Below are 25,442 nucleotides of genomic sequence, written 5' to 3'. Positions count from 1 at the left end.
TTGTCAGCTTGATGCAGCCTTGTTACCAATGCTGAAAAAGTTGTTTACCTAACTGTTGACCATTAAGTTGAAAACAGTCACCCTCATACTGAATGCTCAATTTCACATAAGATTTCATTTATATTAATTTGAAATCTATTCTGCCCAACTGCCCATCATGCAGTTTATTCAGAATTTATTTTTTGGGATTTTATCCTATTTATTATTTTTTCTTTATTTTCAAATATTTGCTTAAATAAACTACACAAATTATTTTATTTAAAATAATTGTTAAAAATGAAAGTAACATGGTTCCACGAGTTAATTTGACTGAATGAATATATTACAGAAAATTTCCTGCAGTTATAAAATGTCCTGTGTAAACATTTACGCTCCCTGTAAACAAATGCATTTAAATTATGTATTTATTGTTTCTGCAGATTTTTCAACCTGCAAATATTGCAATAGAATGGTAATCCTGATTGCAAGGCCTTTCTTAACTTTGCCATTTTTGTTGTCTCTCTGTGTTTGCCACTTGAAGGCGCTATTTCCACTGCTGTATGTTTCAGAAAACAATAGCGCTGGCTAGTGTAGGATAAGGATACACGGCTTGGTCCTCTCTGGTCTAGACATCACATCATTAGCCAAGTCAGCTAGTCAGCTGTTTATTTTTTTGACAAAATGTCAACCACGACCGGCGGCGGAGAGTTTGGCAACCCCTTACGAAAGTTCAAGCTCGTCTTTCTGGGCGAACAGAGTGGTAAGATGGGCACGAAGTACTTAGAGAAGCGTTAATTTGGTCAGATGAAAGGAAATGTTGGGAGAACTGGCAAGATCAGCTAACTAGCTTTGTGGTGTTAGCTTAAAATTGCACGGTATGGTACAGTCATGTAGTGTATATTAGTGACCAGTAATGATACGGGACAATCTGTTAATTTTGCAAGGTCAACAAAGAATATTAGAGCATGACAAAGATTATTAACCTACCGATTTTTCTCCCCGGTGATGATGTCATTGAATAGCTACCATTAGCTTGAGGTAGATCGCTAAACTAGCTTGTTTTGTGCCTTAAAAGAGGGCAAGAATACGACAAATTATTGTGTCGTAGCAGCTGTATTCAAGATTTATCCACATATTAAAAATTAACGAAATGAGTCAATGGGCATTGTCATTGTTCCTCCCATTAGTTTGTGATGGAGGTTCGTTGTTAGCACGTTACTTCTGCTTGTAGCTAGCAGTTAGTTAGCTCTATTGGGCTAAAACGTCAATGTTGACGCTCGCTTGCGCACTTTAAAGACTTACATAGTTGCTCTAAGTCTGTTACAGATCACAGGCTTCAAACAGAAAATCTCAAGAATTAATTTAAACCGTCTGTTTGTCGGTGTATAGTTGTTTGGCTGTTAGCTTCCTGCTGCAGCATCTTGAACAAGCCACGTCGACCGGTGGTTTCGCACCAGTCGGCCTTTTTCCTTCATTTCCATTGTTTTTGCTCAGGTTCGGAGACTGACCCTGACATTGCAAAACGTGGCTTGTTGTTAGTAATGTTTGTGTCGTGTAATTGATACAGTATGGTATTACGAGCCAGCTGTCAGGGGTCGAGTACATTTTAATTTTCCAGATTTTGTGGCTCCACCCATATTGCCAGCTCAGCGTGTGGGTTCAGTCGTTCACACTGCATCAGTGGTAATAGCAGTTTACTCACCGTGTGATGTCACCGACTCATTTTTCTTCTCTCTCTTCATTGAATACAGACTTAATTACACAATTATATAATTTTTAAATTTACCATTTGAGCGGTGGTTTTAGGCTTGAATTACCTGGAATACCTCTTGTGTTACTAAAGTGACTGTGTTTTTTCTGTACAGTTGGGAAAACCTCACTCATCACCAGGTTTATGTATGACAGTTTTGACAACACTTACCAGGTAAAAAGAAGTTATAACAGTGATTTGTGTAGTCATTTTTGTCTGAAAACTGACATTTTTGCCACAAGCACAGGTGTAATAAAAAACGAGCTAACAATTTCAATGCGACTGATTATCTAATAACATATGTGACAGTTAAAATAGAATAAAATAGACCAATTTATCATGTCAGTAGCTGATACTTGTAAATATTTAGACTTCAAATTGCTGAAACCATTATGTTTCACCAGTCAACCAGAGTAGAATGTTTGCAACACACAAAGGGCTTGCTACAAAAATCACATACTCTGGATGTTAGGAAGCATGTGAGTGCATTCCACTGACTAGATTATGAGCGCTACCTGTGTGACAAGTCTAAATGTCAGTAGAAGTAGTAGTAGTAGTTTATCTTTATTTGGCTCATTTAGAGTTTAAATGACAAACTCCTGATATAAGAATCTACATGTAAGGCAAATTAACTAAATCATCAGCCTCAGATTTAAGTACAAAAATCATGACAGAAGGAAAAAGGAACGAACTATCATCTGTTTATGTCAAGTCCAGCTACAGATGAACTCCTATCTAAAGCATCTTCACACAAAACCGCTATCACAATACTTGATAATTTTGTTCTTTCTGGACATTTTTTAGCCATGTTATGAAAAAGGTCAATAAAATATGTTTTTAACATATAATGTAGGTAACGATTCTTTAAACGTATGTAATACATTTAACTTGCTGGTAACACTGTTTAATTGAAGTGTTTGTTTTACAGGCAACAATTGGCATTGACTTTTTGTCAAAAACTATGTATCTGGAAGATCGCACGGTAAGCCCAGTGTGTTACTGTAATTTACATCATTCCAACTGGTCAGGTATTAAAACTGCCATAGAAGCATGCTTCTGCTTATTATCACACCATTCCACATTGTTTATAGATTATCCTCGTTTTTTGTTTTGTTTTTTCACTCATTTTGTTGAACATGTGATCGTGTTTTTAGTTCCCATCATTATTTCAAGATTTTGTTTTCCTTCCATCCCCTGGCTGGATCATGAATTGCCCCCATGTTCCCACATTTGTTTCGTGGCTGGCCACAGATCCGGCTGCAGCTCTGGGATACAGCCGGACAGGAGCGTTTCCGCAGCCTCATCCCCAGTTACATCCGCGACTCAGCCGCCGCTGTGGTGGTTTATGACATAGCCAGTAGGTATTGTGGCTTTGCCTCTCCTCCTTGTCCTTCACTTAGTATGTGGAAGGGCAAAAAAGAAAATCAAAAGCACCAATGAGCCTAGCAAACCCGCTGGATAGCATGTTAGGGTATATTTCAGATACTGTTTGTATTGGGTGTAGTGATTCAAAAGCATTTCTCCAGCAGTGTCCAGGGGAGTGTAAATGCTAATAGTTATAAGTCTTACTTGAAGAATAAGGAAAAAGATGTCTGCCAATGTCACTTCATGAGCAGAAATCCTGTGAGAGCTGCCTAAATAATGATTCAGCAGGGCCTACTTTCACATTTGCATAACACCCGTCATCTTTGAGCCTTCTGCATTTGAATGATTCTTCGCAATTCCTCCATTTAAAGGTCATTCTCTTCTTTACTGCTTGGCTTGCAATTCTTTTTATGTCTGTCCTGTTCTCCACATTCTCATCCTTCCCTTTGCTGCCCTTTATCTCGACTTTTTTTTTTTTTTTTTTTGTCAATTTCTTCTTCTGCAATTCCAATCCTCAGGTCCGGCTCCAGCTTTGGGACACTGCTGGACAGGAGCGTTTTCGTAGCCTAATTCCCAGCTACATCCGTGACTCTACCATTGCTGTGGTTGTTTATGACATCACCAGTGAGTCAGGGCTGTCCTCTAACCATTCTGTAGGGCTCTAGAGTAATAGAAAGGAAGCTCTTTATTTCTGCTAGTACACTAATACAAAATACACTTCTTCTCCAAGCTTTTTCTTCTGAATACTCCTGCTCACTAACACATAACTACAGGTTTTTCTTATATAAGATTAGGCTTTTCTCTAGGCTTTTAACTGAATGTATTGTAACAGATGTTTCATGTATTTTGGGGCACATGTGGCTGATGTGTATAATGATTTTGTATTTTGTTGCTTGTTTTCACCCCATTTGCAGATCTTAATTCTTTCCAGCAAACCTCAAAGTGGATTGATGATGTTAGAACAGAGAGAGGAAGTGATGTCATTATCATGCTCGTCGGGAACAAAACAGACTTAGCGGATAAAAGGTACATGGTTGCGTGATAAGCGCGAATGATTGTTTTCTTGTTCTGTTTACAAAGATTGATAAATGGATCCTAGTGCATTTACAAAACAGGTATCTTTGTGTAGCATAAACTCTGCCAAAGCCTGGAATCCCACTTCCCTTCAGTGCATCTCATCCAGTTTTTACTTTTATTATTTCCTTGTAATGTTGCATACTTCAGCCTTTCTATAAGTTATTTAAATACTTTTTATTTATATTGGGTTTTTTTTTTATTTATACTTTGATCATATTTCTGTTTTGCCTTTTTTTTTTCTTTTGCCTTACGTTTTTTCTCTTCATGTCATTTTGAATATTTTTTTGTGTTTTCCCCTAAAAACACCACACTTCCATCCTTCACCCTCACCTTACCCTTCCCGGGACCATGGCAGGCAAGTTTCTGTTGAGGCGGCAGAGAGGAAAGCTCGTGAGCTCAATGTGATGTACATAGAGACCAGTGCCAAGGCTGGCTATAACGTCAAACAGGTTGGTGTTCAGCAGGAGCAGGTGTAATGGTGACAAATTATCCTGTTTCAAGCAAGGCTCATACTGTCCCAGAGGTTAGGGAGGCCCGCCTGTGACATCTGGGGTGTGAAGCTCCTCCATGTCTTCGATCATTTAATGGATTAGAGTGTGGCTGTCGAATGAATCATTGACCTTCGGAGTGGATTTTATGCTGTTTCGTCTTTACTCAGCACAGCAGCCTCTGTCCCTTTGTCTCTGTCCGCCTTATAAACTAACCACTCTCTTCTTCACTCCAAACAAGATTCATTGCTGAGCTCTCTTTGTCCTTCTCTCCATCTCTTCTCTTTTCTTCTGGCCTGTCCTCTTTGCGGTTTCTTTCCATATCTGTCTGTTCGGCCATCTCCATCCTTCTGCTTTTACCGGAGCAGACAGATCACCACGGAGGAGGGCGAGCAGAGAGCTAAGGAACTGAATGTCATGTTCATTGAAACCAGCGCAAAGACTGGCTACAATGTCAAACAGGTAGCGATTCCGTTTTCTCAGGGTAGTTGAGCTAATTCTACTCTGTCCCCCCTCGTGGCTCATCATGACCTGTCGTAGCTTTCTCCACACAGACTTTTCAGTGCAGTTGCTCTGCGCAGGTTTATTGCAACTGCCTTTATTTCCCAGTACTCTGTCTGATTTGCTAAAACATTTCTATGAATATAATAGATTTTCTCAGCAGATGACTGTATCGTTGCTTTGACTACCACTTGTGTTTATTCAATGAAATGCAATATTTAGAGATAACTAGCTATAATTTAATTACATACTGCCCATTGACTACCATCTAGGGTTTGGTAATATGATAAACTGTATTGTTACCAGATTTTCAGTACTTTCCATGATAATCTATCTAACTCTACTGTATGACTGTATTTGGCTGTTTGGATTCAAAAATTTATCATCAAGACTGAAATATCTCACTTCTTTAGGATGCCAGGGGCTTTGTTTCAGTGTGAGTGCCTTAGTGTTGGGGCCTTAAGTAAACATGTAAATAAAAACACATTTCTGGAGATTTGAGTATAAACAGTTTCCTGCTACATCTGTAGAAAATGTACTGTACAGTCCTGTGAAAAAGTAATTTCACTCTTACTGCTTCAATAGGAATAAAGAGGCTGAGTAGCAGCCAGGTGCTGCTTATGAAATGCACTTGATGAAATGATGATCAGCAGTGTGAGAACCTCTGTGAGGTCTGGAACATTGAAGTGCGTTAACACAATGCCACAGTCTTCCACTAAAGGGACAGACCGTGCAATGTTCAGATAAACTGCAAAAACTCAAGAGCTACATGTCAGACTCTATAGACATTGGTTAGCATGTTCAATGCTGAAAGATATATGATAGGACATTTTGGGGGGTGACTTATTTTGAAGGTTCCCAGAAGGAGCATAGTTTAGTTTGCAAAGTTGTATAAGAACAAACCGCTAAATCTGTGGAGCAATGTCCTTTGGGCAGATGGGACCAAAGTGTAGAGATTTGGCCGTAAAGCGTTGTGTCACATTATGCGAAAAACAAACACCTCGTACCAACTGTCAAGCATGGTGGTGGAGGGGTGATGACTTGGACTTGTCTTGTAGCCACAGGACCAGGATACCTTGGAGCCATCAAGTCCACCATGAACTTCTCTGTAAACAAATTATTCTTGAATCAAATATGAGGCCATCTGTCCAAAGACTAAAACCGGGTCATTCAGCAGGACAACGATCCCAAGCACATCAGCAAGTGTACAACAGAAATTAGCTCTTAGTTTTTTTCAGGACTGCGTAAAGACCTGTGAGAGTTTTTCTTTTCACAGGACTGTGTCTTGTGTTTTTTGCTACTTAAACTACTACATTTTATTTACCAAATTGTTCCTTTCAAATGTTTAATTTTTCTTACTGTTTTGCAGCTGTTCCGACGCGTTGCTGCTGCATTGCCTGGGATGGATAGCACACCAGAGAAAAGCAAAGAGGACAGTATCCTTTTTGAGTTGGTTTTGCGCAGAAATTGCTGCCATACCTTTTGTCATGCCACGGTTTTAAAAATATTTGTAACTTAGCACTGACTGCGACTTAGTTGACCGGAAAGAATGCAGAGAATGAAAGGCACTGGAAAAAAAAAAAAAAAAAGAAGTGAAATCTGCAATTCATGTGAAGTGTTACTTAACTAACTTCTCTCAGTGATCGACATCAAACTGGAGAAACAGCCAGAGATGACTGTAACTGAGAGCAGCTGCTCATGCTAGTACACCTCAGCCCTTGCCAGCCTGTCTCCTCCCCACCAACAGCTTGTCTCTCAGTGGCCACTTTCCTCCACCCTTGGCACACGGCCATCGGGATGGAGGACCTGTCTTTTTTTTTTTTTTTCTTCTTCTTTTTTTTCCCTTTTCAACTCAGTGACTTTTCAGAGTAACCGTGTGGATGTGCATTACTGTATTGAAACAAATTATTTGGGGAAAAAATGGTTCAAAAGTAAACATTTAAAACAAGGAATAAGTTAATTGATATGTTCAGATTTTCATCCAGTTGCATGGCATTATATAGGATTGCAGACTGACATAGCTAACTGCTCTTGAGTTATTGCACAGTTTAGAATCTTAGTGCTGTTACTCTTGTTGTTGTAAAGTAAAACTGCTTGGGATTATTTAAATGACTCTACAAGGTTGAGTTCTCTGCCTATCCTTTTGTTTTTGTTTCAAATGGAGAGGTCTGTCTCCTAAACGGCTTATCATTTGTCGACTTTGTCTTATTTTGAGGAAGTAACGACTGGCTCTCAGCCAGTGAACTGTTATCATTGCAAAACATTATATTACCACATTAGGCTCAAGTAAACCCTTTTCATTGTGTCAGTGGAACTACTTATACCTAACACGTCTGCGAGCTTACATTGCCAAATACAAGTGTATAAGCGGACCGGATTAACACAAATTTGTATTTAACAGTACTGCAGAAGGATGTGTAATAAGGAAATGGATATCCATTGTAAAAGGGAAACCAGCCCAAACAAATTAGAAAGCCTACTAACCTAAAAGTTTATATGTTGTTGAATGAGCTCTGCACTGTACTAACATGTCTGAGGAGGCATTCTGAGTAGATGGTCCCCTAATACTATGAAAATCAGTTTTTCCACGTCGATGGAGAGTTGTCACTTTGGTCACCATCTCATCGACGATTTGTGTTGTGTTGATTACACTATTGCAACAACATGCAGCATGCTCACCCCGCAGGATTTCCATGGATAAGAACACAGATGCCTTGCTTGTTTGTTCACCAACGTTGTGCACTGAATCAAGCCACAATATTGTAAAATATCAGAGAAGCCTGCTGACTGGTTCATGGCTTCACTAGTTGTTTGTAGAGCTGGTAGATAGATAGATAGATAGATAGATAGATGTCCTCAGATACAGCTAAAGCTTACTAACACCCTTGCTGTAAAAAAAAAGTGCAGACGTTAGTTGCCATATCTTTTGCTGTATTGCTATTGCCTGTGTAGGACTGTTGGTTTATTTATTTTGTAACTTGGACATACAGCTAACATTGTACGCGTGACCAAAAGTACAGATGCCGATACGCATGTTTTAAAGTTTTATTTTATTTATTGTTTGCGTGTTTGCTGAGGCGCCACCTACAGGTGACATTTACGCCTAGTGAGTTTGGGGGGGGGGGGGGGGTGTTTTTTTGCCGGTGTGGTCTGTTGCTTGATTTACAGTCACAGTTAAAGCCTACACCATCTCCCAAACCAACTAACCAGCCATAGCACAACAAAAGACACTGATCGTTTGCTGTAGCTTTTTTTTTTTTTTTTAAATGTCCAGCGTTTTTAAAAAATGGATTTGAAAGTTAAGGTATTTAAATTGCAACGCGAACAACCGTTTTAACATGAGCAGCTCTTCTATTACTAAATACTCAGCTTTGTGCTATTCTGAATTGTGTCTGTCCATTTGAAATATGTCTACTCGTGTTTAGCAATGTTTGTGTGAATACTGTACTATTACTATCTTATGTATAAAAAGGAGAGTTAATGACAACAAGTGTAGGCTTATCACATGGAGTAAAATAAAGATATTTCACCAAAATTTAACCTCTGTGTTCATTTTTTTTTAAACTCGTTATTTTATGGCAACAGTCATGTTAATTCTGTTCATTAACCTCCTAAGACCCGAACTCTTCCACAGCATGCATTTTTGATTTCTCTTTGATATCTGGGCATATTGGGACCCCGATGAATGTAAAAACAAAGAATGACCAGATTTTTTTTACCTGATTTTTGTTTCTAAGAAAAATGAGAGCCACATATGAGGATATTTGTTTAAAATTTCGATAGAACAGTAGCAGTATAATGTCCTCATAAGTGGATATCAGGCCCCTGTAGAGCAAAATTGAGTATTTTGGTCTAACTAACCCAAAATGTGATGTCCACATATGTGGACGCCAGGTCCTAGGAGGTTAATAAAGTTCTAAATGAGTCACAGCACCTGAGCCGGTTATACATAGGTGTGTCACACGTCACCATTGAAACTATGTAACACATCACAGTTGTAAAATGTTATAACAGTTAGGTGTGGTCAAATGTGAGCATGACACTGCATTGTACAAATCTGCTAATATCTAACTAAAGAATGTAAATGAAATTTTATTTCCAATATTCCTACTACAGATAGATTATTACTCTCATCCTTGAGTATTATGTGTCCAGAGCAGAAGGTTCTGGAAAAACCTTCACTTATTCCAAGTTGTATGCAGTAGAGAGACATTTCTTAATAATACTTTATGCAATACTTGAACACAGCTTTGGTACAACACTAACAAATCTCAGCTTGCATTTTCAACAGACATGTTCTAAGGGCTGTTGGAGGCTTAAGACTTGGTGTTAGGATGTTGGTACAGTAAGAAGAACCATCTTTTTCTGCATCCTATATTCATGGTGCACAGTCCTCACTGCTTCAGATGACTGCTTTTCCCAGACGTGGGTTAAGCCTAGTCTTTTACAAAAAAACTTTTTCTCATTGGAGATCTTCACCTAATTGTACTATATAAGATTTGCTCTTTGGGTTGGATACAAGTCTAGGAAACTGGCTGAATAAGAAAAGCCATCCATCCATTACTTTCTTCTAAATAAGTGGATAAAACAAATTCTTCAACAGATTTCAAAACCTGTTTTGCTTGCACGTGGTAGAGTTGGGTGTTTTGTTTTTTCAAGATGAGACAGGCGTACATCCCTAAATATCCATGTGAAAAGACACTTTCAATTTGCTCAATTTAGTCAGGAATTCAATGTAGACTTAGTCTAATTTGAACCAAAGAAGCCTAAATGGTTCAGACTGTAATGCCACTATCAAATATAAGTGTGAAAATCAGATTTTTTTTTAAACATTCCACTCATAGTTTACTAGAGGTGTGCTTTTGTTTAGTTTTCACAGTCGTGATGATACTCGACGCTGAGCAATTCTCACCTACCCACTCCCCTGATCCGCCCACAATGCGCAGAGTACTGTGAGTGCACCCCTGTTTGTATTGTTAATACTTACTCAGAATAACACCCAGTAAGGCTGCTCTTTTCTAAAAATACTTTTGAGTTTAGTTAAAGTTTCGACCTATAGTAGCTGCACTGACAGCTGAGGGCGGGGCACACCTTTTTTTTTTCCTTTACGCACACCTGGTTTCAGGAAGTAACCTCTACGTCAGCGGGAGAGGTGTTTGCAGGAATGGCTCAGGAATTCAACACAAAAATCTTGCTCAACTGGACAGGTGATCAGCAGACATATATCTCTCTCACCACAGGCACCACGTCGGCAGAAGCTTTAAATCTCGTCCGTGGAAAAGCACAGAGAGACTGAACTTTTCTGGGGGCGATCAGATTGAAGGATATTATTTTTCTTTTTCCTCTTTAAGAAGAAAGGCTTCTTTTAAAACAGACGAATATGTCTCGGGTTTCGAATATTTTACCCGATGAGGCGGTCTTTGTTGACTTCAAAAAACAGTGTTTAGCAACCGACAACTGGCAAAATAAGTATGACAACAATGGGATGCAAGTGTGGATCGAGGTGCGCGCTGTGAATAAAGGAAATCACGTACCTAAAGTCCACAAGATGAAGGTGAGTTTGCTTTAGCACCAAATCTAAAAACTATAATACCTTTTGAAAAATAAATCAGTTTTATTAGGCTGTCGTGCTATGTGGGTGGTGTCCTGTAACCCTCTGTATGTTTTCCCTCAGTGTAAAATGATAGTTAATGATGTGTCAGCTGCTACCATGTTCGACGTCCTTCACGACAGCCGGTACCGCAAGAAGTGGGATGTAACTATGCAGGAGAGTTTTGACATTGCCCGGCTCTCTGCTAATGCTGATGTGGGCTACTACTCATGTGAGTGAGCACTCTTATCACTTGCAATGCTCTGTGTGTGATTAGATGATTAGATGTGAGATCTTGTTTTTGCTGATACAATAACTACAAGTGTGTGTGTGTGTGTGTGTGTGTGTGTGTGTGTATATATATATATATATATATATATATATATATATATATATATTATACTTGATTTAGCTCTCATCTATGAAGATCTCATCTCATCTATGGCCTCTTGTTACACCAGTGTATTTATTGCCATAATAAGGGCAAACTTGTTGAGCCTAAATACTGAACTAACAGAGAAAGCTTGCCAAAGTATAACATTATTTATGTCTTTATTCATTTATTTATTTTTTATTTTGGCCTTCTGCAGGGCGTTGTCCAATTCCATTAAAGAACAGAGATGTTGTGACACTGCGCTCGTGGCAGGTCACAGATGACGAGTACATCATGGTTAACTTCTCAGTCAAACACCCGGTACGCCACCTCCTACATCCACTCAAGATACATAGCAACCATTGCCTCTACACATATTGTTTGTACATGTCTTTGACACCTCTTTGTCCTGTTATGTGTGCACTGATTTATTGTTTTTAAAGCTAGCCTTATCCATTGTCACATTGTGCAGAAGTACCATAAAAATGTATAGTGTTCCTTATTATTCTGCAAATGTTTTCCTTGAATTATAGAAATTCCCTCCTCGCAGCAACCTCGTAAGAGCCGTTTCCATCCAGACGGGGTATTATATCAAGGCCACGGGACCAAATAGTTGCATTTTTACATATCTTTCACAAGCAGACCCCAAAGGTAAAACTATATGCAACAATTACTTTGTTCCATTCAAACTTAGAGTTCTTGATTCATTTCTGCAGCGTTCTTACGATGAATGTGTGTCTTCTAGGCTCTCTCCCAAAGTGGGTGGTGAACAAAGCATCCCAAGTTCTTGCTCCTAAGGTATGCAATGATTCACAACCACTTCCACAGACCATTTCCTGCTAAACATTTGTTCACCTGTAGTAAACATCAGAGCTGTAAGTGATATGGTTAAATCCATAAGCACAGTATCGGCATCTGTGACAGTCTAGGTGTGTTTTCACAAGGGTTTTTAAACGTGCAAGAGGGGTGTGTGTGTGTACATGTGCACACTCATAAGGGAGGGGAAAAGTTTCACGTGTCTTAAGTGACAATGGTAACCATAGAAACAATTTAAGGGCCTGTCCTGACAAGGCTGCTGACAAAGGAGAATCTCAGCTTAAGCCATCAGTCACCCTCCTAGAAGAACCCAAGTTTCATATTTTCCGTAGATTAAAACTATTTAGACCAAAGTGTATCCACGTGTGTGTGAGAGAGAGAGAGAAACTATCAATGAGACAAGAACAACAGCAAGAAAAGTATTTCTAAAAGTCTGCGTGAAAGTATTTCATATGGTATCTCCAGGTCACATAAATCTGACTGGAAATGGGTAAAAGAACAACTTAAATTGCTTTACACCATCAAATCTACCGATGTCTAAAAAATGCATACAACCATTATAAAACCAGGCGTTCAAAACATCTTATTTAAAAGACTTTAGAAGTGTATCCATTTAAAAACCTGCATAGGCAGACAAAATTTAAACCTTCTCTCTACATACTCAGTTTTGTTTGAAGAACTAGATTACTTGCCATGTAATCTACCACGCAGTGTTTTATGACCATCTTTATCTTCAGCTTTGTTGACTGAGAATGGAGGAGTGCAGCAGTCCTTTAACAATTGCATCATCTCTTCTCTTTTTAGGTAATGAAGAGTGTGCACAAGGCGGGACAGGAATACTCAAACTGGAAAAGTCAGAATTCCCCCGATTTGAAGCCCTGGCTGCACCCAGAGCAGAACACCCTTCCCATGATGGACCCCGCTGAGCTGTCAATTCAGAGAGCAGACTCACTGGAAAATGTGGATGAAAGCTCAAAGCTGGATGCTAACGAAGGGGAGGACAGCAGCTAAATTGAATGATAGTGATGGGAGGAAAGGTGGACAAAGACGGAGAGATTGAGAGGTGGACTGTAGATGGACTTGAGGTCTCCGGCTCTCTGTGATGTAACCATGATCCTCCAGTTCTAAATCGGTGTGCCTTCGAGGATGAGCAAGAGCATGAAGTGTTTACAACTGTCTGACAAGATGGAAATGAGCACAGATCAAGTTGCCATCACCTCAGTCTGTGTTGAGCTAAGCTAACTTCCACTGTACAGGGTTAGAGGTGTTGGGGTTTGAATGTGACACATTTGCAATACTACATTTACAATTGGACCAAAGACAGTCGATCTTTAGCTGCAGCTACATGAACAAATTTGAAGTGGAAGAAAGGGAAATATACTTGACTTCTAGCAGGTCATTATTAGTGACTGTGAATAGAAATAAGATTAGAAAGTTGGCAAACACCTGTGGAGAATTGTGACACTAACGTCTCTTCAGAATATTGCAAAGGAATCGGGTCTGAAAACAGCTGAAACTGTTTCAGCTCACTTTATCTTCATTTGGGGTTGTAGTAGACACAGAACGATGGTAACTTTGTGATAATTTATACTTAAACACGGTTTTGTTAATATGTTCACAGCATAATGTACAGGTAGCAACTTGTGGGGCAGGTTGTCTTTAGGTTTGTAATTAGGAAGGCTCTTTTTGAAGGTGTGTTTCCTTTACTCAGACGTTGTGTAACCAAGGTGTTTGCATTGTAAATTATTACAAATGGTAGAGTTTCACTGGTCCACAAGGAAGGCACTGAAGTGAACTCCCAGTTAGGTTGTATTGCCAAGTCACAATACACACAGAATTATTGTATTTTGTTAGTTGAATATCAGTTGACCTGAAGGATTGGAATGACCATAAAGGCTTTTTTATTTATTTATTTCAAGTTGATGTAAATTGATGAAGTAATGGCCTGGGATGAAGCCCCTGTAGGTTGACTTTTTTTTTCATATTAAACTATTTAATGATAACAATGTTACAAGGCATTCCTTCTTTTCTGTTTTCTTTTTAAAATAAACCTCACAAGGTTAACAAGCTTTTGTACTCATTGTAATTGTCAAATAAGAGGAATGCAGTCAATCAGTTTCAAGAGAAACTGACTTCAAGCGTGAAACAAGTTTTGCTACTTGCACCAGAACAAACCGGTCCTTCTCTAGCTTTGGTTCCAGTTCTTCAAGTGCACAAAGCCAAACACTAGAAAAGGTCAAGGAGTCGAGCTTTATTTTTGTAATCGTAACCTGTATAAAAAAAAAATACAAATACTGAACCCATTCAAACATAAATTCTTTACATAAAAATGATCAGTGTGCAGAAATAAAGACAATACCTCGATGAAACTGGTAGCTATTAACGTACAGTTTATTGTATAAATGCATAATGCACTAAGATCCAGAGGTATTCAACTGTTTTCTATGAATGTTCCATTGTATGCAGATTTAATTTGCAGCCAGAGGTTGGATCTGTAGATTTTACTGACTATGCACATCTTGAACCATGCAGGCCAAAATTATGAAAGCACCAGACTGTCTTTGGTTTGAATTAAACCTGCAAACATTGGTGCCTCCTCACAGATAACACCCCATTACAAGCTTTACCACTACGCTACGATAAATGTTATGCACTTTAATAGCACGTTACAAGCCATGCTCGTAAACCATTTGGCACCTCAGACACATAGTTTATGCAACAGCATTAAATCAGCTCAGACGCAGTTTATGTAAAACTCGTGCATGGAACATAAAAGTACCAAAGCCCTCAGTAGCAGTGACTGAAATGTATATTTACATCCCTTAGCATTTCATACACAATTACAAATATTTACTAAATATGAAAAAACAGCATTGTGCAATATGTTCATAAATTCAACAGAGGTCGGGTGACCATAACTCATATCAAGTGATGGTGGTTTAGTCCACACATATGCAAACATCTGCAGAAATATCATAACAGGGCTTGAGGAAACATGGGAAAGGTCATCTTTAAATCCTTTGCTTGATTAGAAAATATTTATTATTTATCTGTTCTATAAGTTATAGTGTAAAATCTAGTTTATAGTCTTAAAAAAAGCTCTGCATAGAAACAACTTCCTAACCATATGTTCAATCGAAGTAGAGTTCATCATGTGAAGCATGCAGAAAGGAGTATCTATGAAACTCAGTCTTTAACATCATGTATATTTTCCTTACATGAAAGACTGAATGAGATTGTTAGTCATGCATTAGTCATCTTTGAGCTGAGACAGAATGGAGGCCAGAGTGTGTGGGAGGATGTTAGTGAAGTGCAGTAAAGTATCCTTCTGTCTTTGTCTCTCTCTCTGCTGCCATCTAGTGTACGGTCCTCTCCTTCTGCCGTTGGTAGTCTGATAAAACAACCCACAAAGGACACCATTAGAGTACTGACATGGGCACTGTTATACATTTCTGTATCAGTATGACATAGCGCAAAGTTTTTACTGCTTTAAAGTTTTTATTGTCTTTTGTTTTGCACTCAGATAAGCCAGATGATAATCTTATTATTATGTGGGCACGATGACACGATGGCATACTGACAATGCTCAAATTCTTGCAAAATTCAGCATGTTTTAAATATATAACTCATGCTGTATTAGCACACTGAGGAATAGTAAAAGGCACAGACTAAAACCTGCTTTCAAAGCCAAAGTGAGCACAACAGTTTCTTCTGAGCATTTCTTTTACTAACAGCAAAACAAGACTCAGACATTTAAGGACATTAAGTATAGATCTGTCTTAAAATAATATCTTACAAGATCTCTACCCATGAACACAAATTCTGCAGGAAAACAATTTTTTTCTTTCTTCATCTCTCTAAAACATCTTAACAGTTGAGATAAAAACACATGTTGACATAAATGGTTTTTTAGGTTGTCGTCATGCTCCTGATACAATCGAGTAAACCAACACTTACTGTAGGGAAAGAAGCGAACCCTCATCAGGATTTCTCGCGCAGTTTTCAGAATCTCTACAGCCTGAAGAAGACAAACATTATCCATGATCTTAAACAGAAAATATAATGCAATGTTGTGATGAACAAGATATGGAACATAAAGAAAACTGCAACATTTGGCTCCACCTAATCTTGCGTTTTTTTAGCATGAGATCTGCTGTTTCACTGGAAGAGCAGATAGATCAGGAGGACAAGCAAAAACCTGTCCTCCTGACAAGTTTCCAAATACAGAAAGCATCTGTGAGTAGATGCTTTCTGTATTTGCACATTAATGCTACAACATGCATTTGCATGTCAAATTTTTTTTTAAAAAGCTAATATTTACACATTAGACTAAATGTCTAAATATTTTACATGCTGCAACAGGAACTGCATTTTTCAAAATAAAAGCAAAATGTATATCATCCTCAAGCACTGCTGATTTTAAACAAACAAAACAGAACACAAAACAATTATGGTGCATCTAGTGCGTCATCATTCTCACAGCGGTTTGATTATGGCCAGAATGGCTTACACTTTAATTCTCTTCTAGAAAGTCATTCACGCTTGAAAAAATATGCAGGGAAAAAAGTTTCAAGCCTCTTTTGTTTTGATTTTGATCATTATGGCTTTACAACTCATGAAAATCAGAAATCCACCATCTCAAATTACAACAATATTTCAATTTCAGTTTGAACAAATTATGGTTCAAATAGTACAAATAAGGTGCATTTCTTATTCTCGTTCAGTTCATGCAACCACAATCACGGGGAAGTCTGCTGACTGACAGCCTTCCATGACGAGGGCAAACCACAGAAGGCCAGTGCTGAAAAGACTGGCTGGTCGGTGCTGTGTCAAAGCATATCAATGGAAACCTGGCTGGGAAAAAAAAAAAATGACATGGTGGGAAAGTATCCACAAGCAGGGATGGCCGCAGCTTTGAGAGGACTGTCAGGATAACTCCATCCCAGAAGGTGGGAGACCTTCACAAGGAGTGGACTGAGGCTGGTGTCAGTGCATCAGGAGCAGCTTTGACATCAGTTCAAAGCTTAGTTCGAAGTTTTTCACATGAAATTTTTTTTGTTTCATTTCGAAATCAAGTTCCTAGACTCTTAAAGAAGACATTCTAATGCACTTGATGCTTCCAACTGCCGGCAAGATTCATGGAGATGCCAATTTCCTTTTACAGCAGGACTTAACACCTGCCCACGATGCCAAAACTACCAAATGGTTTGCTCACCATGTTATTGCTGTGCTTGAATAACCAGCCGTCTCGCCTGACCTGAATCCCACAGAGAATCAATGGCATACTGTCAAAAGGAAGATAACAAACACCCAACACAAAAACACAGACGAGCTGAAGGACACCATCAGGCCAACCAGGGGCTTCAGTAACACCTCCGCAGTGCCACAAACTGATCACCTCCATGTCACACTGCACTGATGTAGTAAATCACGGAAACAGAGCATTGTCCAAGTACTGAAAGAATAGGTGAACACACTTTTCAGAAACTGGACATAGTAAGATTCCAAATCCTTTTTTGATCTGAAATATTCTACCAATTTGAGATAGTGGACTTCTGATTTTCATGAGTTATAATCCATCATTTTTTGAATGAAGGTACAAAAACAAATGAACTTTTTTTTTGTAATATTCAAATGTTTTGAGATGCACTTGTATATAATGCTCATTGTGAATATAAATGTCATGGTAATTTTTAATGGTAAAAATGAACTCCAATTCCGCCAAGAACAGTGGTCAAATATCCCGTCAGAATAATTCAAGAACAGGACCACGTTCATGACAGGGTTAAGTTTGTTTTACAAGTATAGCCACAATGTGTGAATGAGTGTGTAACTAATAATCCAAGAATAATAAAAAGAATAATCCAAAAAGCTTGTTGATGGCTGTCAAAAGCATCTGGTTGAGGTGCAACTTGCTAAGAGACATTCAACCAAATAACAATGAGGGTGTAGGGATATTTCTGAAAATAAATTAAAAATGTATAAAATGAATAAAATCTCTAAATGTTGTCTCAAATACTTATATTTTTAAATCTAACTTAGATTTAATTTAATAATTTACCTCATTGCTGATACTTTTGTTGTTGCAGAATAGGGTAAAAATCTCACCCACAGTATATAAAAGGGTATCCAATATCAAGTATTTTCCCGGGTATAGGTATCAATTTTTTTCAACTCTTGAAATTTTGAAATACAAATAAAACAATATGTCTAGATTATCCTATACCGCACTCCCCCAAATTAAAGTTGACTTACTTTTTGTAATAGTGAGCTTGATATTGACACAAAAAATTATTATCGTGATCACCATTATAGGTTTACTTGAGCAACCCCGCCTTGAATATGTTCTGACTATATTGAAGATTAAAGAGCACAGCATAGTATGTGAAGCTATTTGTTATTCTTGTACATACATGAATAGAAATACACCTAAACTAAATCAGATTTATGAATAGAGTCGATTTCAATATGTAAGTGTGTGCTGGAGACAATGTGTTGAATAAAGCCTGTTTGAAATTCAGCCTCGACTTACTCTTGAGTGCTCTATGTCTTGGAAATCAACATCGTTCACTGAAAGAACCTGGTCTCCCTCCTGTAGCCCTGCTCTGTGGGCGTCTGAATCTGGGACCACCTGCCAGCACACAGAAATGATTTAAATTGATTAAAAATAGGCAAACAAATAGTCAGCAGCACAGCAAGAAAAAAAAAACCCCCAACATTAATAACCAGGGCTGTGCACGCACCTTGGATATAAAGATCCCTAACTGTGAAGCTTTCCCACCACGGATATTGAAGCCCAGCTGCGCTCCTGGAGGCTTCTTCAACACAATGGTGCGAGGCAGAAACTGTGTGAGCTCATTGTTATAGTCAGGATGATGGACCCGCTAAAAATGAACCAAGAGAAGAAGAACAGCCAGCAATATTTAGCTTCTTTAAGTTTGCTTCTTCTGCCTTAAAAACAATGTGATAAGAGTCAAGCATCATATTCAACATATTCAGCATCACCTGTTTGGAAAATAAGCAGATCAGCAACAACAACAAAAAAAGGTATTTCCTTTGGGATAATAAAATCTAAATAAAAACATTCACAAAAAATATCCACCCATTTGCTTTCTGTAGCACATTTAATGGTATTGCACAGTCCTGACCTTTGCAGTCAGGCGCCAACACCTCTTTGCTTGTCAGATTTCCAAACGTATATAAGACAGGCTTCATGAACTGAAACGCTTCATGAACTGAAACACAAACACTAACTGAAAAAAAGAAGTTAAAGGCGCCAACTACGAAACCATGACAGACAGAAAAGCCTCAAGGAGACACAAGGACTGTGCATGCACCTGCAGGTTACAACCTGTATGTGACCACCTATCACATTACATTGGGCAGCCCCATTCCTTGGCCTGGAAGATGCCATTAAAAGCTACAAAAAAGCAGTAGCAAGAAAAAAAACTCCAAGAATCTTTGTGACTCTCAGATAAACTTAATAGTATTCAGTAAAATTACCAGTAGATATTTTAGGTACAGCGCTGTGAAAAAGTATTTGCCACTTCCTGATTTCTTTTCCCCCCATAATTGTGACACCTTCATATTTTAGAACATGAAACAATTTTTAACATGCAACAGCTACTGAAAGATAACCCAAGCACAAAATGCATATCTGATTATGATGTCATATATCAAAAAGGCCCTGTGTGAAAAAGTAGATACCTCCTAAACCCAATAACTGGTTGTGCCACCCCTGGCAGCAAGAAGTGCAATTAAGTGTTTACGATAACTGGCAATGGGTCTTTCACATTACTGTAAAGGAACTTTGACTCACTCTTGCACTCTTTGTGGACCACTCAGAGTTAGACTTGCTGGAGTGTTTCATCATCTTACTAAATAACCCAAGTTTGCTCCAGCAGGGACACAGACTAATGGCTGTTCATTCTCTCAGGGTTCTCTGGTGGAGAGAAGAATTCATGGTTCTATCAATTACAGTACATCGTTTAGCTCCTGAAGCAGCAAAGCAGCCTCAGACATTTACACTACCACCACTATGTTTGACTGTTGGTATGATGTGCTTTTTATGAAATGATTTGCTAGTTTATGGCAGATGTAAAGAGACAAACCTTCCAAAAAGTTCCGTTTTTGTCTCATTAGCCCATACAACATTTTCCCAAAAGTCTTGGGGATCATGAAGAATATTTTATGGCAAATGTGAAACAAGCCTTTGTGTTCTTTTTAGTCAGCAGTGGTTTTCTCCTTTCTTATTGTTTAATCGTGACCGTTGACCTTAACTGAGCCAAGTGAGGCCTGCAGTTTTTTAAATGTTGTTCTGGGTTCTTTTGTGACCTCTTGGATGAGCCATCAGTGCACTCTTGGTCAGCCCCTCCTCAGAAGGTTCACCACAGTTGCATGCCTTCTCCCATTTGTCGATCATTCTCACCGTGGTACACTGGAGTACCAGAACCTTAAAATGGCTTTGTACCTCTTTCCAGACTGATCGATGTCAATTATTTTGTTTTTCATCTCTTTTTGAGCTTCTTTAGATGATGACTTTTTGCTTTTTTAGTTAAGATCGTTAGGCCCACTTCTCTTTGTCAGATGGCTTCTATTTAAGTGATTTCTTGATTCAACAGGTCTAAAGTCAGAAATCAGTAAGGGGGCAAATACAATTTTCAGCACTGTAAGAGCAGCCAAAAAATAAAGCACAACTTATAAATCGTAACTAAAGTTGAATACATAAATAAAATAAAATAAAAATATACACTATATAATAAGGTACACAATGTTTAGCACATGATTTAAGCACAAAGGTTAGTTGGATTAATATCTGCCATACCTCCTGTGGAGGTATCCATGCAGGTGGGTTCTCATAAGAAGGCAGGAATACCACTGGCAGCTGGTAATCGTCGTAGGGAATTTTCTGGTCCATGGTTGCTAAAATTCCCCACCGAGAAGAGAATAGCAGTTCATTGTTATGAACTACGGATGCAATGGACTGCTTGATACAAATTAAAGGGAAATCCCTGAAATCCAGACCGCTGATTTAAAGGGCTCAGGTGTCTCTATTGTGTTGTGGTTTCGGACACGTAACTTCAAGTCAATATGTCAGTCCCTATTCCATGACTGCAATGCCTTCATTCACCGGGGTTTGGCATTAAAGTACCCACATTATTACACCCGGTTTTGTATGTATCATTTTTAGATAAGGCATAAAGACCAGAGAAGACCAAAACATCAGCTAAAACACAGCTGCGTTCACAACGCTGTAACAGGTTAGCCACCAAGTCCGAATAGGGACGTTATATGGCTAACACTTAGAAATACCTTTAAAAAAATACGCATGTGGATCACGGGGAAGAAGCGAGATAAAATAAACGTGTGAAATGATCTCACAGTGGACAGTTTCATACGGCAATAACATACAAACGCATCACGAGCTAGCACAACGTTTAGCTTACTGTTTAACTGTAAACGAGCTCGCTCCGCTCTATTAAACGGGAAGCGCTTTGACACGCGTTATTATTATCACAGGAAGTTTAAAATAAAGGTACTGGAATCATTTAGCATTGAAAAACGTGAATGACTGCAACAAAGCAACAAAACAACAAAAATGTTTCTCACCTGCCAGTCAGAGGGCTAGCAGTGTGAACTTGTTGCTGTAAGCAATTGCAGGCAGCTATAGTGCGTTATCGCCACCTCCTGGTGTGGAGTAGTTACTTCAAGAGGTCCGACAGCATTGTGGAGTATTCGCGCGAATACTTTTGAACAGCTACAAAAGTCAAAGCGCGTAAATTCGTGTATTTGTGACTCGAGAGGGCGCAATTGAACAGTTTTATTCACTGATTACAGAGGTCCTAATCACAGAGTTGAAGTTGTAAGTAGTTTAAAAAAAAGTGAATAATGAGTAAAAATTTACATGACAAGTTTTTTGTAATATTTACTGCCATTGCAAATTTTTTTTTTTTTAAAAACGTGTGTGAAAAAAATTACAAGGTAAAAAAGAAAATCTACATACTCTCACATTTTATCCTACAAGTGCTCACGTTTTGCAGCATATTGACCTCCTGAAAGCTCTTGCAGATGGAGATCTTAATGGCGGCTAGCTGTAAAATCAACCGGGAAGTAAAACACCTCGGTGATATCTTGCAGTCTGACCAAAAAAAACATTGTTCAGGTTATGTATTGATTTGCAGTTTCATAATTATCATTGCAGCAAAAACTTCTGTATTCATTGTGGTGTTAAGAGCTTGAAAAAAGAAGTTTCACCTCTCCTCCAAGGGCCTTCTTCAGTTCTAAAAGGTGGAGAGTCTCAGGTATTTTACCCCTAGTGGTGGTTGACCCTGTGGGGGTAGTTGACCTACTAGTGATCATATGCATCATCCTGTCAGCCAAATTTTTAAGACTGCCATGACATGGATGACTGAGAACCTACACAGACATATTTATTATGTTTGCTCATCATTTATGTCCCCGTGTCCCGTGTCTGGATAGTCATATTCTTACATATAATCTTATGTGGGGAAAAAATAATCAGAAATGAAGATCACACACATTCTAAATGTGAACTGTGACTACAGTTGCATATGTTTGCATTTCTTTCTAACTTGAGCAGAAAAAAAAAACCAAGTGAAAAATGTGTGTTGCGAAATGCACCCACTTTGTGTGAAAGTTTGCTTCTTTGCAGAAACTTGACGCGTGATATGGGCTCCATTATGCTAAAGCTTTATAGTGCATAATCTGTAACTGCATTTATTATCTTAAGTCAAATAGTGAAATGTGAACATTTTTTTTATTATTGTAGATTAACAATGGTTTCAGCACTCAGACATGACTTTGACGATAGTAAATCATGCACAATGTTTACTGTTCACTGAGCCTGTTTAAGAAGGCTTCAGGTCTCTGCAAGTTGGACATTGCAATTAAATGAAATGAAACACGTGTTGACAGATTGGAATGAAAACACCGAAACTTTGCAAGATAGATAAACAAAACTATGGCAAGTTTTTTTTTTGTTCTTTTCTTTTTTGTCTTTTAAATATGTCAGCATACCGAAACCGCTTTCAAGAGTTCCATTGCTGCTGGAGCATTGCTTGAGTACTATTATAACCAAAGTAACATTAAATAAAGTCATAGTAAAAAAGAAAAAGAAAAAAGAACCTCCACCTTCTGTCAATTCTAAACTTTTATATATCAGGACATAATCAAAATCATTCCTACCAAGGTCTTCAGATTAGGTAAACACAATGGGAGATGAGCAACAACAAAGGATCTGTTATAGTGTGTCATTGTTTATTTAAGAGAGAACTAAACCAATGTGTAGAAGCAGTGCGTGAAAAACTAAGTACGAGGTCCACACACAAAAGTGGTGCTGAGGATTATAGCTAAGCATCTCTTTGGTCTCATCTCTTCAAAGGACATTGTTCAAGAAGCCATGTGGTTTCATCACATGCAAATTTGAGAACTTGAGCCCTGCAACCATGTTTTAGGTTTTTGGTTTTTGTAGAATGAAGAGACTTTCTCCTGGAGATCCCCCCCCCCAAAAAAAATAATCCTTGCTTACCCTGCTTTCTGAGGCCTATAGCGTCTGAGATGTAGCTCCAGGTTTTATTACAGTTTCTGAGTACCGCACTGTCTGGATTTCAGGTGGAATTAGTCAGACGTCAAGTCCTGGGACGATTGGCAGCCGTCTAGAATGTTTTTCACCCCTGAATAATCTTTCTCACTATAGAATGATGGGCTTCAAATTATTTGGAAATGACCTCGTAACCGTTCCCAGACTGAGCAGGAATTTCCTTTGCAAGATCGTCACTGATGTCTTTTCATCTTGACATTGTGTTAACACACACCTGGAGGCTCCATACCAGCAAACTGCCAAAACCTCTGTTTCATAGAGATGCTTAGATTTTTACGAAGATCAATAAATCAAGTGTGTTTGATTAGCAGCACCTGGCAGCTATTTTAAGTCTTGATTCCTGTGAAAGCAGTTAGGGCATGCTGAGTTTTTCACACGCTGCTTCTTGCATTTTGACCAAGTTTTTGTTAAATAAGTGATAACACAGAGTAAATGTCACGTTTTGTTGATTATCTGAGGTTATGCTTATCTAATTTTAGGACCAACTAAAGACCACACATTTAAATTTTATGCCCAAATGTGTAAAACCTTACAAGTTACAGTGAGGGGTGTCCTTTCCATTTACCATCAGAGTACATTATGCCTGCGTGACTTCGTTCTAACACTGCTGTAAAACTCAGCTATTCTGATTTTCACTTAAGAAAAGGTGCACAGGATGTAGAAATACTGATCCAGTACAGGTTTTTTCAGTTTGACTAATTCTCAAATGATCGTTGAAGTTGTCAAAACAGTACATCATAGTTGACAGGATTTTGTTACTCTTGCACAACTAAAAGCACATGAATCATTCTTAATGGCACATGTGTCTACAATTTGATTTTGTCTTTAAAAATATTTAAATAAAATCTTTTTTTATAAGATAAATTGTTATATTCTCCAAAATTATATTAGAATTAGTTTGTTGCGTAAGTCGTGAGGTGCAGAATATTCCATCAAATCGTAAAAGAATTGCCAAGCTGTACACAAACGACATGGATAAGGAGTGGTCATTGTAATGCTTCCAGTTTCATGCTCATATTAAAGCAGCTTTCTTGTACCAAGGGTATCCATGAAAAGATACAAAAAGAAGCATGACCAGCTGATCGGTAAAGTAGCACAAGAGGTCATGACAGCATACGGCCTCACAGAAACACTGTATCTACACCCAAGTACACAAGGTGCACATATTTTGTATCAGAGCTGGAATGAATACTGTTCATGCTGTGTTGCTGCTTTTCTACAGGCTTGGCTTTCAACGGTGACTTTATTTTTCCACAACAGGAGTAAAGTCTGCTAAACTCATATGTTTGTGTTCCAGGTAAAACTACCATGAGGAGGGGTGGAATTTCCCACATCACCCACATGCCGTCCAGTTATTTCGCAGGTATAAACATCAGGTAAAACATATTTATTGAGCTTGACACGTACGCGCTCACCCAGTTAAATATTTTACAGGGACAATAAGGAGGAGGAAGGATTAACACATGTAGGAGTGTGGTTGATGAAAGAAAGATATATAGAAAGATGCACATGAATGAAGAGGATGGTTCTTCTTCTGTTAGAACGTAAGTAAGAGCATTATGTATGAGGTGGTGAGAATCTATGGGCAAACTTGCACAGCATGATGCCCTTACTACATACTGAACCCAGTTATGTGTCGTTTCAGCTCTCCCCTTTTTTTACTGACAGTTGAACTCGCATATCTTTCTGTTCTGTGTGAGTTTATGCAGTAAAAATGCAAATGTTCTTCTTTTTATTACATTCAAACAATTTTTTTCTTTAAAAAAAACGGGGGGCATGTGTTCTTGAAATCAGCATCTGAACACTATTCAGCTGGACATAGCAGGGAATCCGTAGAATAAAGAGAGTCTGGCACAGCAAGCATTCAAAATGTCACACATGCC

At 38.5% G+C, this 25,442-nt stretch overlaps 3 protein-coding genes across 7 annotated transcripts; 2 read left to right on the top strand and 1 right to left on the bottom strand.

Annotated features, from left to right (window-relative positions):
• The first annotated feature begins 551 nt into the window (after positions 1-551).
• rab41 (RAB41, member RAS oncogene family) lies at positions 552-8,700 on the top strand. 4 transcript variants are annotated; one of them, XR_005693802.1, is made up of 8 exons: positions 552-739; positions 1,845-1,903; positions 2,658-2,711; positions 3,613-3,718; positions 4,009-4,120; positions 4,527-4,620; positions 5,028-5,121; positions 6,530-6,579. XR_005693802.1 is itself a non-coding variant. In XM_040015238.1 (8 exons), the coding sequence occupies exons 1-8, from the start codon at positions 661-663 to the stop codon at positions 6,863-6,865; spliced, it is 636 nt and encodes a 211-aa protein (XP_039871172.1). In that variant the 5' UTR covers positions 555-660; the 3' UTR covers positions 6,866-8,700. The 4 variants fall into 4 exon arrangements, 3 of the variants coding, with proteins under 3 accessions (XP_039871172.1, XP_039871173.1, XP_039871171.1); XM_040015238.1 differs by lacking the exon at positions 4,527-4,620 and adding an exon at positions 6,801-8,700 and having other exon boundaries at positions 555-739; positions 6,530-6,596; XM_040015239.1 differs by lacking the exons at positions 3,613-3,718; positions 5,028-5,121 and adding exons at positions 2,981-3,086; positions 6,801-8,700 and having other exon boundaries at positions 555-739; positions 6,530-6,596.
• A 1,582-nt stretch (positions 8,701-10,282) lies between these two features.
• Positions 10,283-14,006, top strand: stard14 (START domain containing 14). Its single transcript, XM_040015961.1, has 6 exons — positions 10,283-10,714; positions 10,835-10,982; positions 11,341-11,444; positions 11,657-11,774; positions 11,869-11,921; positions 12,744-14,006. Exons 1-6 carry the CDS (start codon positions 10,541-10,543, stop codon positions 12,948-12,950), a joined length of 804 nt encoding a protein of 267 aa, XP_039871895.1. The 5' UTR covers positions 10,283-10,540; the 3' UTR covers positions 12,951-14,006.
• Positions 14,007-14,312: 306 nt separating this feature from the next.
• On the bottom strand, positions 14,313-21,675 carry pdzd11 (PDZ domain containing 11). Of its 2 annotated transcripts, none has more exons than XM_040015962.1 (6): positions 21,549-21,675; positions 20,764-20,861; positions 18,683-18,823; positions 18,472-18,570; positions 15,897-15,957; positions 14,313-15,330 (listed from the first exon to the last, which is right to left on the bottom strand). In XM_040015962.1, the coding sequence occupies exons 2-6, from the start codon at positions 20,854-20,856 to the stop codon at positions 15,296-15,298; spliced, it is 429 nt and encodes a 142-aa protein (XP_039871896.1). In that variant the 5' UTR covers positions 20,857-20,861; positions 21,549-21,675; the 3' UTR covers positions 14,313-15,295. The 2 variants fall into 2 exon arrangements, with proteins under 2 accessions (XP_039871896.1, XP_039871897.1); XM_040015963.1 differs by lacking the exon at positions 21,549-21,675 and adding an exon at positions 21,386-21,507.
• Between the last annotated feature and the right edge of the window lie 3,767 nt (positions 21,676-25,442).

This window comes from Simochromis diagramma, unplaced genomic scaffold, assembly GCF_900408965.1.
Source record: "Simochromis diagramma unplaced genomic scaffold, fSimDia1.1 OVJJ01000685.1, whole genome shotgun sequence".
Taxonomy (NCBI): Eukaryota; Metazoa; Chordata; class Actinopteri; order Cichliformes; family Cichlidae; genus Simochromis; species Simochromis diagramma.
Note: the sequence above shows the minus strand (reverse complement) of the source record. Positions and strands in the feature narration are given on the sequence as shown.